General features: G+C 52.8%; 7 protein-coding genes across 7 annotated transcripts; 3 read left to right on the top strand and 4 right to left on the bottom strand.

Moving 5' to 3' along the window:
• Window positions 1-888: 888 nt before the first annotated feature.
• Window positions 889-2,412, top strand: Z519_11704 (uncharacterized protein; the record flags this gene model as incomplete). Its single annotated transcript, XM_016769415.1, has 1 exon — window positions 889-2,412. The coding sequence occupies one exon, from the start codon at window positions 889-891 to the stop codon at window positions 2,410-2,412; it is 1,524 nt and encodes a 507-aa protein (XP_016614399.1).
• A 97-nt stretch (window positions 2,413-2,509) lies between these two features.
• Z519_11703 (uncharacterized protein) lies at window positions 2,510-3,313 on the bottom strand (the record flags this gene model as incomplete). The annotated part of the gene is made up of 1 exon (XM_016769414.1): window positions 2,510-3,313. One exon carries the CDS (start codon window positions 3,311-3,313, stop codon window positions 2,510-2,512), a length of 804 nt encoding a protein of 267 aa, XP_016614398.1.
• A 12-nt stretch (window positions 3,314-3,325) lies between these two features.
• Window positions 3,326-3,949, bottom strand: Z519_11702 (uncharacterized protein; the record flags this gene model as incomplete). The annotated part of the gene is made up of 1 exon (XM_016769413.1): window positions 3,326-3,949. One exon carries the CDS (start codon window positions 3,947-3,949, stop codon window positions 3,326-3,328), a length of 624 nt encoding a protein of 207 aa, XP_016614397.1.
• Window positions 3,950-4,934: 985 nt separating this feature from the next.
• On the bottom strand, window positions 4,935-6,827 carry Z519_11701 (uncharacterized protein; the record flags this gene model as incomplete). Its single annotated transcript, XM_016769412.1, has 1 exon — window positions 4,935-6,827. The coding sequence occupies one exon, from the start codon at window positions 6,825-6,827 to the stop codon at window positions 4,935-4,937; it is 1,893 nt and encodes a 630-aa protein (XP_016614396.1).
• Window positions 6,828-8,046: 1,219 nt separating this feature from the next.
• On the top strand, window positions 8,047-8,823 carry Z519_11700 (uncharacterized protein; the record flags this gene model as incomplete). The annotated part of the gene is made up of 1 exon (XM_016769411.1): window positions 8,047-8,823. One exon carries the CDS (start codon window positions 8,047-8,049, stop codon window positions 8,821-8,823), a length of 777 nt encoding a protein of 258 aa, XP_016614395.1.
• A 1,477-nt stretch (window positions 8,824-10,300) lies between these two features.
• Z519_11699 (uncharacterized protein) lies at window positions 10,301-10,662 on the top strand (the record flags this gene model as incomplete). Its single annotated transcript, XM_016769410.1, has 2 exons — window positions 10,301-10,460; window positions 10,532-10,662. 2 exons carry the CDS (start codon window positions 10,301-10,303, stop codon window positions 10,660-10,662), a joined length of 291 nt encoding a protein of 96 aa, XP_016614394.1.
• Window positions 10,663-12,445: 1,783 nt separating this feature from the next.
• On the bottom strand, window positions 12,446-16,981 carry Z519_11698 (uncharacterized protein; the record flags this gene model as incomplete). Its single annotated transcript, XM_016769409.1, has 1 exon — window positions 12,446-16,981. The coding sequence occupies one exon, from the start codon at window positions 16,979-16,981 to the stop codon at window positions 12,446-12,448; it is 4,536 nt and encodes a 1,511-aa protein (XP_016614393.1).
• Window positions 16,982-17,096: the final 115 nt, after the last annotated feature.

Genomic DNA, 17,096 nt, shown 5'->3' with positions numbered 1-17,096 from the left:
CTTCGCCAGAATGAGGCCAGACCCCGTTCGGAAGAAGCACATTTCCGGCTTGAAACCAACGTTATGAGCGAGCTTCTGAAGGTCTGCACGGAAATGCCTTAAAACATGTGTAGGATCAGCAGTTGTTGGTCAGTCAAATGAGAAGTGTTTGTTGTAGGACTCGACCCCTTTCCCGGTGAAAGAACCTCTGATCTCTTTCCATTGCTCGAGGACAGGGTATATTGGGTGCTGATAAAAGTATCTTGATGCTGCTGGCGTTATGACATCAACATTATCAGTCGATGGTGAACTCGACGAAGGATGATGGGAGTCCAGTTCAAGCTAAATCGAACCAAGAAATGTTCCCCTGCGATTGCCTTTATACAGTTGGGAGAGGCATATTCACAAGGAAGGAAAAGGGGGAGGGAGGCAACACATCATGGACAAGGCTTGACAAGGCTTGACAAGGCTATTATTTATGTACGGGCTTCTGAAGTGGCTACGGCTTGACCAGCCCAGACGAATTCATGCATCGCCACATGCGGCCAGACCCAAGCATGCGTAGCGTCCTTAGAAGATCTTTCGTATTCTCTAGCATCGTAGAAGCAGAAAGTACGGATTTGCCACCGGTTGGAGTTATCCTGAGAAAGGGAATTTGCAGTACCACACTATTCCGGAGCAGGAGAGGGAACTCGCCGATTGTGTCGCAGCCTTGCGGCTCAGCCTTGCGCTGTGCGCGGGACCAACCAAAATTTAACCGCTGGACACTTGCTCGCCTTGCCAACCGCGCGATCATTTTCAGGCTTTGCTGCTTGGATATGTACAAGCATTCTTGACTTGTATCGTGTATCTGCATGAATCAACAAATATCTCAGCGGTAAGACCCGCGCTCGTTGTTGCTCCTTCTGGATGTCGAGCCAGCCCTTCACATTCCCTCCTCCACCGCCGCCTCCCAAGCGAACGGAAGGCGCGTCCCAGCCAACCCAAGGCTTTCAGAACAACAGGGGGCCATTTAGAGGGTCTCATTCCTACAGAGGAAATACGAGAGGCGGTCGCGGAGGACATGGAAGTTATCGTCCGGGACCAACTACGTCGTCCGCAGTGTATGGCCAGAACGCGTCCCATAAACCCTTGAATAACGGTTCACAACGGGGTGGTTTTCTCAACCCGCCACAGAAGCGGGATCACAACACTGCATTCAACCCGGGCCACCAACATCGTCCGCGTCCCACAGCTGCGCCCGCGGTACCCAGCTTCAATGCTACAATCGAACACCTTCTGGCCCGCAGGCCGTCTGGTGAACAAACAAGCCAGAACTCACCGGAGCCAAAGAAAGTAGAGCCAAAGAAACACAACCTCCTTGGATTGACTCCCGCAAAATTTGACCGAGATTCGGATCCTGAAGATGACGAAGATGAAGAACAGCGCCTGGCGAACAAGACAGCGCCAGACGTGGGTGGTTACATATTCGAGTATAACGGCCATCCTCTCGCTCTCCGGACGCGAGAGGAGATATTAAGATGGGTTGCAGAAAGAAAACGGCGATTCCCTACACAAGCGAGGATTGAGGCGGCAAAGAAGGAGGCCGAAGAGAAGAAGAGAAAATGGGAGGAAGAGCAGCAGGCGAAACGGGAGGCCAGAAAAGAGGCGCTAGCCAAAAGAGACCAAGAAAGAGCTGAAAAGGAGAAGGCGATCAGAAAAGCGAAACAGGCACGCGAGCAGGAGCGGAGGTTTGACAGGGACGACAAGACCGAAAATATGGATGCTACCGCTCGAGCAAAATTAAAGGCCGATAAGCTACGAAAAAGAGCTCTGAAGGCGCAGCAGGAGCTAGAGAAGGCGGAGGAAGCATTGCGGCTTGCTGAGACGAAAGAGAATACTTCGGTATCTCTGAGCGGCGCCACAGGACCAAGTCCATCTCCTACTACAGAAGCCGCCGACGTCTCGTCCAACTCAGATCTCACAGACTCAGAAGCGACCTCGTCCTCTGGCTCATCCACGACATCTGGCTCAGACTCCGGCACAGATTCGGCTGCTCTCTCGAATTCTGATTCTAGCCCAGAAGTAACGAGCAGTAAACAGGTGTCTCGTGCTCATCCCTCTTTTCGACCAGGGCCGCGAACCGCAAGAGGGCAAATGCCTCAGCCCTGCAAACACTTTGTGAAGTACAAAACATGCAAATGGGGTTCAAGCTGCCGCTATTCGCATGATTTGCCTCGAAAGAATGGGAGAAGCGACGCAGGAGCAAGGACGAGCCAGGGCGAGAATTTGACAACTACCGCTGCTGGAAACGTGCGAAGAAAAGGACTGTGGCAGGTCTTGGTAGAGAAGGAAAGAGAAGAGAGTAGGAAACGCCTGCTGGGCGCCATCATTACGCTGGGCGAGAAAGGACTGCTGGAGGGTCCATTACAGAAGGCAGGAGATACTGCATAAGTGTGCCAATATTGTCATTCCTCGTCTATAATACCGTAATGCTTACAGAGCGAGGTGTTCAGGTACTCAACAGCGTCTCAGAAAATTCCATCCGGTTTTATATCTCACCTGAATTCTCCCGCTCATAATCTCTGCAAAGCACACTCACCAAGAAGTCTCTTCCTTCTGTCCCTTTCCGGATCCCAAGCCTGCCGCCGCTTCCCCCACCCGCCAGAGGGAAACAATGCATTTGGCCTTTCCAGACCAACCATCTCCCCGACACGCCGAGCCTCTGGCACTTGCGCATGAATTCCAGCCCGTCGGGAGCCAGCACGTCGTGCGTGCCCAGGACGCCGTGCACGTGTACGTTTCTGGCCCGCAGCGCGTGGAAGGCTGTGTCGGCGTTGAGGAGGGGTGAGACGCAGGGGTCAGATAGTGGGATAAGTCCAGGATTGTGTGAAGAGGAGGGTTGTTGTTGGTCTTGGTCCTTCCTTGCCTTCCGGTTCGCATTGTCATTGTCATTGTCGTTGCCGTTACCGGTGGTCCCGGCGGTCCCGGTCCAGATCTCCGCCACTTGCCTCGCCATCTGCGCTGTAAGGACGCAGTTGAGCTTGTTTGCTTTGCGGATTTTCGGGTTGCTGTGCGTCAGGTCCGTCGGACCCGAGATGCTGATCAAGGATGTGAGGGGGAAGTTGTTATTCGTCCTCGTTCTTTGTGTCTCTTTGGTCCCGTCATCGTCAGCATTTGGCGAGTGTGCTGTGGAAAAGGCGTGCGGCTTCTTCTGCTGGTGCTGCTGCATTTGTGGTAGTGCAAGTTCATTGTAATTCTGCACAGCCCAGAATCCCAGACTCAGGACGACGTTGCCACCGCTGCTGTCGCCCATCAAGCCCAGCGTGTCACCGTTTTCCGATGCCGCGTCCATCACCCTCCCCAGTCACTTCCTTAGAATTTCCAGACTGTCACTCGCCGGACTGTACGGTGCCAATGGGTAACTCACGAGAACCAGCTCGATCTCCGCGCCTGGCTCGGCATCTTGACCCAGGCCCTTGGCATGTTGGCCGCTGCCGGTTGGTGGTCTGCTGCAGCAATGGCTCGCGAGGTCCTGCGAGAGGTACGTCAGGAAGCGCCAGTGCTCAGGCGCGGGAGGAGATTGAAATCCCCCGCCGCAGAAGTAGTAGACGCGGTGTTTGCGTCGGACGCGTGGATGATGTCCCGTAGTCCGACCTGTGCCAGCGCCAGCGCCGACGCCATCTTTCACCAACTCATCCGTGGGACTACCATCCCCGACCTTTTCGACGTGCCTTCTCCCCTTCGCCTTCCTCTTCTTTGGGGCCGGGTCAAAATAATACATCCACACGCCCTCACACATCGTCTCTTGGACCACAACGTCCCGCTTCCTCGGCGGAACAACACGCGGCGAGCCCGCCGGCTGGGCGCGATTGCTGGGCCGAACGAGACGGGGGCGAAGCGGTCTTATCACAGCGCGCAGGACGCGGTAGAGGAGTGAGAGGTCAGAGCGGATGGTTATTTCCATCCCCGTTTCCAGTTCCAGTTCCATGCTGGACCGTGATGCTTGCGGTCTCGATTGGGCGTCGGAGCTGGTGATGGTGATTTCTAACGTGAGGCTTCATCATTGCTCTCCTTCCTTCCCCATCGTGGTGGGATTGCTACGTGGGACGATTTTACATATGCGTCGACTGCCATGTTGGCACCGGGAGGGTACCAGATCCAGATCTCGAGACGGGGGATGAAAGTCGTCGACGTCATGATCCATTCACAGACTCTTCGCACGGACAAACAGTGAACCTACCACGGTACGACTCTTGACCACTCTTACCTGCATGTACACGGAGTATTTTTAAATCCTCATACGGAGGGGAATTACTCCTGTCCTCTAGAGACTCTCTTGGATTCAATTCGACCGCCCATCCCATTCCGTCTCATCCGCCTCACTAAGGAGCCGGCAAGCTGACGAACCGACACAAGGCTGAGAAGTCAGTCAGGTTTAACCACAAAAACTACAAGCCGCTAATTACGCCACTTTGGTGAGAAGCGAGCGTACCTCGAGCCGGTATTGGTGAGTTGGTCAACTGCAGATCCGCCTCCGGCTCCGGCCGAGATCTTTAAATGCCTACTAAAACTAATAAAAGACGGGCCAGAAACTCTTCACCACGTTCACTTCAGGCCATTACGGTGCACAAGAACTCACTCTAGACCATGACTGGACCAGATTTCCAGACAACGATTGATATCCACATATGGCGTATAATGCCACGCTGCAGGCCACTGTATTATATTATTGCCGTTCATATCCCCGAGGTGGGCAGATCTGCCCATCGGTAAAAAAAAAAAAGAAATCCCTGTTACATCTTTCAACAGTCTTTCCCAAATTATAAAACCACATAGCCCCCCTCAGACATTTGGAACTGAGGCCTGGACCAGAATCTCCCCCTCGTCCATCCATTCTCTCGCTCTGCACCCAAGTCCCCTTTGAATCTCAAAATCACGCTTATCTGCGGGCATCATTTGTCTCGGTCTGGCTCTCATCGCGGCCAATGGCAGGCATCCCAATCGAAGCCTCCGAAATCCACTCCCAACTTTTCGTCGACTCTTGGCAGATCCATATGTCCAGACTGCGGAGGTAGGTCGGCATCGTGTAAAACAAACTTTGATAAGTCGGGAGGCTTTTGTGGAAGGGACGCGTATGATAAGCATGGCATCGTGCTTTCAACGTACGGGTTTTCTGGCAATACACCTGGAACCGGGGTAGACCAGAAAGGATCGGGTATTAGTGGCACTGGGGGTACTGCCGACCAAGTTGCATTGCTTCCACCTGAATTCGGGAAATAACCAGACGCACTAGAAGGCCCCAAAATCGGCTTCAAGTGGCCATATGTCACTTCTGGTGAGACAGCTTGATTTCCGGAGTTCGTCTTGTTTAGTTCGTCCTCGATTTGCGGCGCTCGAGCCAGAGAAGCATATAACGGAGGTTGTGGTTGAGTGATCTCTTCCGGCCTTGGTGCATTCACGAGAGCATCTGTCCTAGAGAGTCGGGACGCACCTCTACGACAGAGGGCTTTGGAGGCAAGTCGAGGAATACGTCTAGGAGGTAATTTAGGCGGATCGGATCGTTCCCAGGGAAAAGATTGCTCTTTAGAGAGCGGAGTGGACGACGAAGATGCGTCCGGTTCGGAAGAATCAAGGCTTGAAGGAACCTTTCTTGATGCTCGCTTCTTGCGGAGATCGCGTCGACGTTGCCTCAATAGGTCAGTTTCATCCAAAGACCCACGACAGCGACAGTAAGCTGTGTTGCTCATGTTCACTCCACATTTGTAACAGAAACGCGACCCACACGAGCAATTCATGTTGCTGCAGCCGTCAATTCTCTCGACCAGATTCTTGCAGCCAGGACATTGCTTCCATTGCTTACTTCTAGCAAGTTGGCGATCTCTCACATCCATGAGATCCTCAAGACCTTTGCAGGTGGTTCCACCATCCCCGACATGGCCGCCGTGTCCTTGTTTGCATTCGGTACAGGTTTGGACACCACATTTGCTGCACAAAACGAACTTTCCCGTGGTGTTCTGGATCTGGCTCAAGGGAATGTGACGACTGCAGAATTTGTTTGAACAGTAGACCGGGTTGGGGTTTGAGTATTCTTCCTGCACATCAAGATAGCGAGCGAAAACTTCTTGGTCAAGATACTGGTGAAGTGAGCCCACGTCTACGGGCTGCCAACCACCGCAGCATTTTGGAGGCCACGACATTTTGTTGGCGATACCAACGCTGACAAGATGATTCAGACAAGGTCGACAGTAGCAATGGCCACAATTTAGGGAGATGGGGTCCTCCAGTGGATCGAGACACGCTCGGCAGGTTACGATATCGCCATTTCCAGGACTACCAGACAAATGGGTGCGAAACCCAGGCGAGACAGACTCCAGAGGGCGCTTTCGGCGGGCGATGGTCTGTGGATCCCCAAGTACACGGTTAGGATAGGCTGGATAGGACATTGGATCAGCAAATGGCCTGATCATCCATTGATGACCCCCTGAGAGGCTGTCTGAAGGCTCTTTTGTTAGAGCTGCATGTCCAGCGGCACCTCTAGAATCGTCAGTGACGGGGCCAGGAACAAGATCCTTGGGATCCACTTGACGCGGTTGGCTCGTCATTTCGTTGCGTGAACCTGCCGTTTCTTCAAGAACTTCAACATTAGACAGGGTGAAAGTGTCCGATTCTCCGTACCAGAATCTGAGGAAATCAAGGAGATCTCCCTGGGTAGATGGATTATTCTGCCCCGCCCTGCGCAAAGTGACGGTCGGTAGGGTTGAGACAAGGCTGTTTGAGACCGGCCCAGCCGCCGGGAAGACACAGCTCACCCGATGCCCTGAGCTAACCTGACTGCCTGCTCCTCGTCTCCTTGCATTGTTCACCATTCTCCAAATTGCGGGTAGCGGAGGAAGGAAATGGGAGGTTGGGGATATTCGGGCGTCTGGGGGAACCAGAGTGGCGCACCTCATGTGGCAGCCACCTAGGGAACAAGGCCGGAGACACCTAAGAAGATGTCGACGAGATTTCTTTGAGCTGCGCCAATGCGTTTTGAAGCGCAGAGTTATTCAGCCTTGTGACGCTGGAGGAGACAACATAAGTTGCAACAACGTACGGATAAGAAACCTGTTTGTCGTAAGCAAGGAATGAAAGGAGATAGTTTACAGCACCAGTGACAGAGATGGAGAGGCAGTCAAATGTGTCCCGGGAACGGGTGGGAGGACGAGGCGAGCAAAGAGGGACGAGGACATGTTAGTCGAGTTACTGCAATGACCGTCGAGCGGTGATCAACGTCGATGGGCGGGGAAGCAAGCAGGCTGGTAGGCAGTGCTGCTGTCACTTGTTGTCACTCGTTGTCACTTGTGCTACCTTGGCAACTTCGAGTCCTCAGTTCACGAGGCCGAATGCAACCATCTGCCTCTTCCGCAACGTGCGCTCAATACCAGACTCCTCCTCGGTCCAGGCCAGCTATCGACCTCACCGTCTTGAACAAGATTGTCTGAGCATCCTCCGGCCAATCGTCTCCCAAAAGCGGTCAAGATGCACGCAGGCAGATGGAAAAGCGAGCACAGACAAAGAGGGGGGCACAATTGAAGCTGCCACTGAGACAAGAGAGACAAGAGCTCGCCGTCTCGTCTGGGAAGGATGCGCAACAACGAAGATGGTGGTGACAGCGGGTTTTGAGGTGAAGCGGATTGTATCTCTTCTCGTTCCCCGGCGAGGATTCGGCATGACTTTTGCCCGATGAGGGTTGTGAGAATTCGTCACCGTACAAGACAAGTGTATAGAGAAGAGGAGGAACGGACCAAGAAGAAAGAACTTGATTCATCATGGAAGCCTTTGTGGTATCACCAGGGACGCCTTTGGAGGAACATATTTCCACTGACTTCTGAGGGATGTTTGTGATCATTGTTCGTCACGTAGACGGCATGTTTTCGCGTTTGATGCTATAGGATATCGCCATCATCACGGTTGCTGCTCCTCTGTTCTGCTCTCCATCTCCCAGACTCTACACGCACCTGCTCAAGTGCTGATGGTGCTTCAGTGGTGCTTCAATCACTGCCTCGACATATTGCTTAATCACCGTCTATTCGTAGCTCAACCACAATGATGTCCGCACCGAGAAACATATCCAACCTTCCAGCACTACCCGTCCATCCTGCCGAATGCGATGCCTCCAGTTCTCCCACCAAAACTCGGGCTTATTCTGAGAGTGAAAGTACTGACGCTCTCACTCCGATTTCATCCACCAGTGGCCAGCCGGCCACTCCGTCTGAGAGCGACACCAGCGGGTCTGCAATCAGCGAAGTCACCGCAAAACTGCAGCCTGATCTTGACCGGAAGCTGGAAGCTCTTGTCCTTGCGGAGGAAACAGTGCCTCCTCGTGGACAGTCTGCGGTTGATCTTCCCACCGAAGGGCCTGCCACGACTTCGAGAGATCCGTTGGGATTCGTGTGTGCCTTTGGGTTCACGGGGTCATCCGACGAGCCATCGGCCGTTCCCAGGACGAAAGGTGCCTTCATCGCTGCAATCAGAGGCGAGATTGAAGGAATCGGCATGATCCAGAGAGGACTTCAGTCGTACCAGAACGCCATCAATTCCCGAAAATACCATACCTTCAGCCCCAGATTTCTCATCGATCAGAACACGGCCACTGTGATAACACTCGACCAGTTGGATCAAATAACGGCCCACTTGAAGAAAATCGAGGAGGAAGTGCATGGGATTGAGGACGAAGACGAGGAGGTCCGGGAGGAACTTATGGAGGCGTTCCGGCAAGTGCAACCTTGGGTGATGCGTACACGGGCTATCCTGCGACATTGCCACGTTTTCTACAAGATCAATTTCGTCCTGGCCACTGTGACGCAGAATACACAGCATTGAAGAGGTGGACATGTTGTGAGGACAACAGGCATGGCTCCTTGGCAAGAAATGAGCGCATGCAAAATAATGATACCACACACGGGCGTAAAAGGCGCTGTCTTGAGGATGGCTTGTTGAAGTGACAAGAGGAACAACTGCAAGTTGCCTTGGTCATGACAATGACGGAATCTATCTTCGTTTTCGTGGTTCAGCTCGTTTCTTCCGATGCTCACCATGTCGCTGGGACACCAGCGGCGCACTTGACCAGCCTCTCTGAATTCCCTTATCTTTTCTTCCATCCTCAATCTCAATCTCCTCTTGCCGTAACCACAGGTTCATTGGCTACGGTGACCGTTCTGTGTTCACGGACACCGTTACTTTAGCAGGTATGCAGAGCCCAACGATAAGCCGATGTGCTGCGGACACCACACTGGTGCTGGAAACGAGCCAAACACCTCAACCGAGCCAAAAGCCTACCCAATGGGTTGATAAGCGGTCTGCTCCCTCAAACCCAGCTATGCCAGCACCCAATCGTGTCTGTCTCTTATCACGGTCTTGCAGAGGTCCAGACTGACCAAGACTGACCCAGCCGGTCTTCTGTACCTCCGTTTTTGCCGACCAAGAAGAGCCCCATAAAAGGATGCACTGGCTTCTGCCCTTGGACTTGCTCAGGGTTCAACGGGTGGCGCTGGCTAAGGAGAGGCCGATCTTCGACCCCCCCTGCTGCCTCACGGCCCTGACATCCAGGCTTCGGGAGATGCTGCTAACTATCTTAGGCCCCGACTCCAGGCAGCGAGGGGTAAGCAGGGGGGTGGAAGTGAGGGGCAGCCAGAAAAAACAACCCATAAACAATAGTGACAACAATGAAACAAAAGTCTGAACTGGCGAGCTGGCAGCAACTGACCATCCGCTGCTGACCGACGGCGGTCCTGAGGCTTCTGCACCTTCACATGCCATTCGCTCGCGACCTCAGTCTCAGCATCTTCGATTCTTCACCGCCAGAAGCTCGACCGTGGGTCGAGTTCGCGCACACGCGAACTTGACCCCTCCATCGTCTCAAAGCTAACGGCACCGACTGCGGCGACATGCGGCGCCTTGCTCGATCCAGCGGGCCGTCACCAACGGTCACGCGTTTTCATTTGGCATCAGCATCCATCGGTGAGGGCCATGCTTGCCCTGATTGGGTCTTTTACACACGACGTGGCCTTCAATTCTTTCGCTTTCAGGCGTGGGGCTAGCCTGAATCAAATTGTGCAATCCACCCTGCTCCCAATCGAGAGTTTAGCAGAAGGGCGACTTTCTGAACGGAAATGAGGGGTGGAGGGGTAACATGATGGCCAGGGTGAGTGGTTATATAAACAACGCCGTCCATGGTGGCACGGCTTTCTTCTTTCTCTTCCTCTTCAAGCTTCTCCAAGCCCAAGTCTTGTACCAGTCCATCTTCCAGGCAAATCATACTTGACTCTCCCAATCATCCTCCACCCACAACACATTCACCATGGCCGACGAAGCTACCAAGGCACACCTCCGCACCAAGTTCGACAAGCTCACCGCTGACGACTTCAAGGAGGTTGCTGGCAACAAGGAGGCCCTCGCCACCAAGGTCGCCGAGAAATACGGCATCTCCAAGGAGGAGGCCACCAAGCAAGTTGAGGAGGGTTTCGCCGGCAAATAATTAGCCAAACACCTTTGGCCCAGCGGTTCGACCCTCGAAGCTCTTCCTCTCCAGTCGATTTATCCAACCCCTCTCCGCCAATCGAGACAGCAGTCGCATCACCTCCCAAGGGGGAAGATGGAAAGAAGAAGAGTTTTGAAATGTTACATGCGGTGCCCACACGCAGTTGGATTGGTTCTTCATAGCGCAAGGAGTCAGAAAAGCCTGCCTACGATGCATCATGCCTCGACAAGCTCAAAGAATTGATAGAACAAAGGGAACAAAGCGTACTCCATAAGGACATTCCGCAGCACTTCTTGTCGATCTCCTGGCTTTCTGCTTGGTTTGTCAAACTCTGTGCTTTGTCGAACCGAGATTGCATGCCGGTGCCACGCTGTGTAACCCACATGACCGACTGCCAAAGCGAGCCCAAACGTCCTTGTTCCCTTTTTGTCGTGCCCCTTTTTGTTTCAGCCTCACGCCGTATATATCTCGTAACCTGCCTCACCCGGCAACGTAGTTCTGTCCAAGTGCCCCCACGAGATAGGTAGCGTCGTCCCTGGATCTTGGTCCGTTCCTGTTTCCTATAACTCTGCCGTGCCGTGTCTATCCGTCCCTGTGCTTTGCTGTCATCCCCTTACCACACCTTACCTTATCCCGCCAGTCGACAAGTCGAACCTCCAACATTCAGCGCCCAACGCCCAACGCCCATCAACGTTGCTCTTTTCCACGGGAGAACTCGGCCTCGCCTCGCGAGACATCCTCGATGATCCAATTCTTCACTTTTCTCAAATTCCCTCAGCGCCCAACCAACGCCTGATGCTTAAGCCAACGATGCCCTGACACGTAATAAAAACCTCGCGCCATCCATCCTTCCTTCCTTCCCTCTTTAGCGTTTTTTGCCTTCTTCGCGTTGTACGTATGTATCCCCGGTTCACCCCCTCGAACTAGTCATGTAAATAAACCCTTTTGTAGTCCATGGACGGGAAGGAAAAAGGGAAGGAAGGACGCCATGCAAAGGAATTTTGCATGTACGAGGTACCTTCCTCCGGTATCCGTATGTATCCCTCTCCATTCCTGCTGCTGGCTACGTGCGCACTGCGAAGTGCCCTTGGCGCAGCACAGCCATGCGATTTGTTGAGGAGGAAAAGGAAGGGGGGGGGGGGGAGGAAATGCCAGCACATCTGCGACGATGTCCTACACCCTAGACTGACGTCCATGTACGTGTCTAGGACCGGACCAGGACCACGACTGGGACTGGGACTGGGATCGAGCACCGTGTTTAGGACTAGGTCGATCGAGTCCCGTCGTCGTTACTCGTACGGATAGGGTAGGTATCTAGGCAGAATACTTGGGCAAACTGGTAGGTACCCGTAGTGTACCTTATCTCCCCGCGAGTCGCGATGGGTAGCAAGGGTACGAGTAAAAGCGAACTAAGCGAGCGAGCATAATAACAGGTAGGTTATGAACCTTCGCACGGGGAAATACGTAGTACTCGCAGCCGCTGCCGAAGGCGACGGAATCCATGGACCATGTACTTCGCACCTTTAGTTTGCGGCCGTTTTCCCGACAATGTGTTGAACCTTGAACTCACTGTTCATTTTTGTGTAACCGTAAAATACTCAAGTCAGATAGTAGATATACTAGGGACATAATTCTTGTACAGCTCTGAAGACGCCACGCCAGCCTGGGTCCATTTCGCGCCCTTCCAGCATGGAAATGCATGAAAGGTGTTGTTCGTTCTTGCAACCAACGACAGGTAAAGACAGGGTTGAAGATGAAACCTCCGGCCTGGGCAAAGAGACATCCGACCGGGCTTTGTTCGACTCACAGGCGCAATGTGATGGTCCCCGTCGTCCATGTACGGGCACACTGATCCATCCCTCCACCAAGACCGCGCTCATTTACTGTCCAATGCTTCGTCGAATGCATACCAGTCAGAGGGCGAGAGAGAGAACTCCCATCCTCCCCTTGTCAACACTCGTCATTTCAAACCTCTTCCTCATCATCCAATCCATCGCCCAACAACTCATCATCCTCCACAACCTGGGAGTAATCCTGTCCTCTTCTTGCAAACGCATCTCTCGAGCGATAAGGGGCTCCATACCCAGCATCCGTTCCTCTTCCCACACCAAACCTCCCTCCTGAAGCACCACCACTCCCAAGAGGCATATATCCTTTTGCACTCCTCCATAAACTCATCACGACTAACGGCATAGCCTTCGTTACCGCAACCACACCACTCACAACCGCCACAGGGATCTTGATCCACAACGGATCACCGCTCGCTCCGGAAGAAGTACCGGTGGCGCCCATGCTTTCTCCCAGCCGAATCTGTCCAAACGAGCCAAATCCGCTCCTCCATTGTGTATACACCCAGTAGCCAATGCCTAGGGCGACCGTAATAGGGATCACAATCGCAAAGAATAATGCCACGCCTGAAATGCCGTGCTTCTTCTTATACTCCTTTTCATGGCCTGGACAAGGTCTCGACTCCAGCTTATCCAGTTCCCTCCCTCCCTGGCACGTCGTCAGTGGTATCCTCCTATAACCCGTGGGATACCAGAACTCGAGCTGGTTTGGATTATCTCGACAGTTCTGTTCGTGATCGGCTGGTTGCAGTCCCGGCACCAATTGACACGTTCCATCGGCTTGCGCCTGGTAGTTGTAATCACACTCAAAGTCCTGGCGCGTGCAAGAGCAGTTTTTCGCAATGTTGTGTAGGTGACTGATGATCTTGCCGTTGTAGCATTTGGCGTCAACACGTTTGCGGTGATATTGAGCTACGTGGCCGAACAAGCAGTTTGAATCTTGCATGGGATGCTTTGGTTCCCAGAGCGCGTAGTCGCCTTTCTCGGGGTTCTTCTCGTCGAGTTCGCATTTGATTTGGCGTTCTTCGAGGCCGGAAAAGTCCAGGTGCACGGTGAAGATGCCACGTTTGGCGTTAGTTCCCAATTCGCGACCCCACAGAAGGAAGTTGCGAGAGTTGTCCGAAGGTACGGTGGTAATGGCGTCGATCTGCATTTCCACATCCGGGGAGAACACGAACTCGCGCCAAGTCTTGCCTTCGTCAAGGGTGTAGAAGAGGGATTTGGTGGGTTGGGACTCCTTGACAATCACGATGATGCTGCCTTGGTCGCCGTATTCCCACATGTAGCTGCCCTTCTTGACAGATTGCCAAGTGATCCCGGCGTCGCGAGTAATGAAGGTGTCTGTGGCTTCATCGTCTTTCCGGGCGAGGTATTCGCCAACGTTCCCCACGGCCATCATTAATCCAACCGCGCTAGGGCTGGAGAATGTGGCTGACTTGTCGGCCCGTTCCGTATAGCTGTGAATATGCAAGGAGCATTTTTCAGTCGCCTTGTTCGCATCTTCCACACAAGGGTACTTATTTCCCAAGGCATCCTCCTTCGGTGGTGGGAGATATGCCCATTGTGCGCCATCGTTGTGGGTAATCATCGACTTGAGCTTCTTCCTCTCCCCGTTGTTCGTCTCGTCGATATTGGACACGACGTTGACCATGGCAACTCCTTCGAGACCCTGCATTTTCTCGAAATCGACATAGCCTTCGGTGTCCCGATTCACACCGCCCAGAGTGAAGACATACGATGTTCCGTTGCTGTTCGACTTAATGATCGCACCGTACTCGTGATCTTGAGCAGCGTTTACGGTGACATGAAGGAACACAGCATGAGTAGAGCTGTCCAAAACCGTGTAGGCTTGTTGATGCTTCACTTGAAAGTTTCGAGGAAATTCTGCAGGGGCAAACGTTCGTCCATCCACACTCGCATCCACCTTCAAGCTCTGCCTGTCTTCAGTCTTTGCCGCAACGATGATGAACTCTGACATGGTCGCAAAGTCCAAAATGTCCGGGAAATGCACTTTCGACTCGGCAAAAAAATTGTCGCTGGATAAGAGCATGAGGTTTTTGTCTGGATTTTCGTCTTGATACTGTTCACAGTATATCAATTGATCACCACGGCCTTGACCTTCTCGTGTGATGAATTCGCATTTTCTTGCATAACGAACCAGTGTGTCCCAATGGTCGCCACGGTCTCTGGACAGCCAAATGTTTGTGTGGTCGTCGTTTCCAACGGAACCAGACCAGAGCAGCCAGTCCTTGTATTCGGGGTGGAATCGCAAAGTTGGCAGTCGTAGGGTGCTTGGTCGTTCTGGAGCCGTGAACTTATCAAACCTATCCCCTCGATCAATGGTGTAGTGGACGGTTTTTGAGCCTGTCAGGAAAAAGACTGCGTCGTGATGGTGAGGGTTAGGCGCAATGGCAGTTATCGGCTCCCCCTTCAGAATTCGTTCCCATGTTTTGCCATGATCTCGTGATAAGAAGATGTCTTGCTCGCTCGTGCGCATGACGATGGTCTCGTCATTTCCTCTAGAAGTGCCACTTCTTTCAAGATAGTACCATTCGGAGAAGCGATCAGCGTTGAAGTTGGTCTTCTCAACAGTGATCTGGCCCGAAGCAGGCGTCTTCACCGAGTCCGAGCATGGCCTTTCGATCTCCTTGTCGAGTTCTTCACCACCCTTGCGCAGACACTCATTACCCGGAATCATTCGCCATCCGGAGGGGCCCTTAAAGGTGTCTTTCTCATTCTTGCATGCCCCCTCTGGGACAGCAATCGGCTGTGCAGGATTACATTTAGTGCGATCGTCGGGGTCTCTGACAAAGTTGTAGTCACACTCAAAGTCAGCCATTGTGCAGACGCAGGGTTCAAACTCCGGCACAGGGTCTTTGAATTCCTCATCGATGAAGCAGTCAGCATCAGCCTTGCGTCTCCTGTAGAATTGCTTGTGTCCCATGAGACAACTCGGTTTGCCGTCCTTGTCGACGCGAGCGGGCCAACGCTCAAAGTCATCCTTGCCGCAAGCTCGTTCATGGAGACCCTCGAAGTCGATTTTGAACATAACCCACTCGGTCTTGGAACCTGTCCCTTTGGCACCCATCATGAGGAATTTGAGAGTAGTCGAGTCCGGAACGGTAGTGAGGAACCTCGCTCGGACTTTCTCTCCAAGGTCTGCCTTCTTCCAGGTCTTCCCATGGTCGATCGAATATCTTATGTGACTGGTGGAATCCTCATCGTCGACAGCGACAATAACTGCTCCCTGATTGCCAAACTCGTACAAATAAGCACCGTCAAGGCCCTCATACCATGTGACACCAGCATCGTCCGAGACATAGAGATCGCCGTCTTCGTAATCCTTCAAGAACTTTCCAGTATTGCCAATTCCCATGACAATGCCTGGGGCTGGACTGGAGAAGATCCTCCCTGTTTGCCTTGCGTCGGTCACCGAATGGAGATGCAGCCTCTTGTCTCCGACTTTGAGATCCTGGAACGTTCTTCCATCGTCGAAACTGATCTGAGATATAACCTCTTTTCTAGGAATGGTGGAGCCCTCGACATCCTTCCAATTGTCTACAACGTTCACCAAGACGATCCCCTGAATCGCCTGGACTTTCTCAAAGTCGACGTTGCCAAAGATGTTGCGATTGGTGTGATCGATGTTGCGCGTGAAATAAGTGCCGTTCGAGTTCGACGTGAAGAGGTAGCCCATGGGATTTGTAGGCCGTGATCCGAGTACGTCAACCTGTAAGCTGTAATTGGTGCTTTCCAGGATGGTATAGGCATCTTCATCAATCCGATGCTGTCCGAACTCTGCTCGGTGCCACTGTGATGCGTCTTTTGTCACATACAATGCCAACTCATCCGTGCCCTCAGACTTCGCGGCTGCAACCAAAAAGCCTTTGACCGCAGCCATGCTAATGATCCCAGTCACAGCCCGGCCATCATCAAGTGCAGGCTCGAGCTGATCCCGATCGAAAAAGTCGTCGGACACGAGCAGTCGATTGTCCTTGGGCCAAGGGGAGTATAGCCCTTCCACGATACAGAATATCCGATCTCTTATTTCAGGAGCAATCTCTTCTGCAAAGTCGGGGGTGCTGACAGCCCACTGGCATCCTCGTGTCATATCACCTAATCTGTTGGTTGTCTTAAAGTCATCGTCGGTATAAAACGCCCGCTCGATGCAGGCCAGACCAACACAGTGCTCAGCGTTCCATATCACTCGTTTAGGGTCCCGGCCATGGAAGCTCAATGGGGCGTTGCGGAATCTGGCAAGACCATCGCCGTCGGAAGAGAACCTCCTCCATGTCTCACCCGTATCAGTTGTCACCCAATGATCGGAGTCTAGGCCAATGATATATGCGCGCTGATTGTCATAGGGATGTCGGTATACATCCAAGGCATTTCCTGACTGTCCTTGGTCGTTGATTTCCTTCCAGGTCTCGCCTGCATCGGCACTTCGCCAGACGATACCGGTCTCTCCATCATAGCCAATGACAACATCCGAATCGTCGAAGTAGAATACGTTTTCTAGAGGGTTATCGAATGTTGTGGAGGAGATGGTTGGGCCATCTTTCTTTGCTTGCGTAGGCTGCGGAGAGGAGGCGAGTAGCAAGAGGAGGGCTACCGACGAGACGACTGCGCGACGACAGTAGGATCTTATTATCATCTTTGATTACCGCATCGAGCGGATCGTAAAGACCGAACTACAGACAGAAAAAATAATCACAAAGGGCTCGAAAGCGAAGAAAAGTGATATGGACACAGTTGTCGGATTGGAGATG

The sequence above is a fragment of the Cladophialophora bantiana genome (genome assembly GCF_000835475.1).
Source record: "Cladophialophora bantiana CBS 173.52 unplaced genomic scaffold supercont1.23, whole genome shotgun sequence".
Classification (NCBI taxonomy): domain Eukaryota; kingdom Fungi; phylum Ascomycota; class Eurotiomycetes; order Chaetothyriales; family Herpotrichiellaceae; genus Cladophialophora; species Cladophialophora bantiana.
Note: the sequence above shows the minus strand (reverse complement) of the source record. Positions and strands in the feature narration are given on the sequence as shown.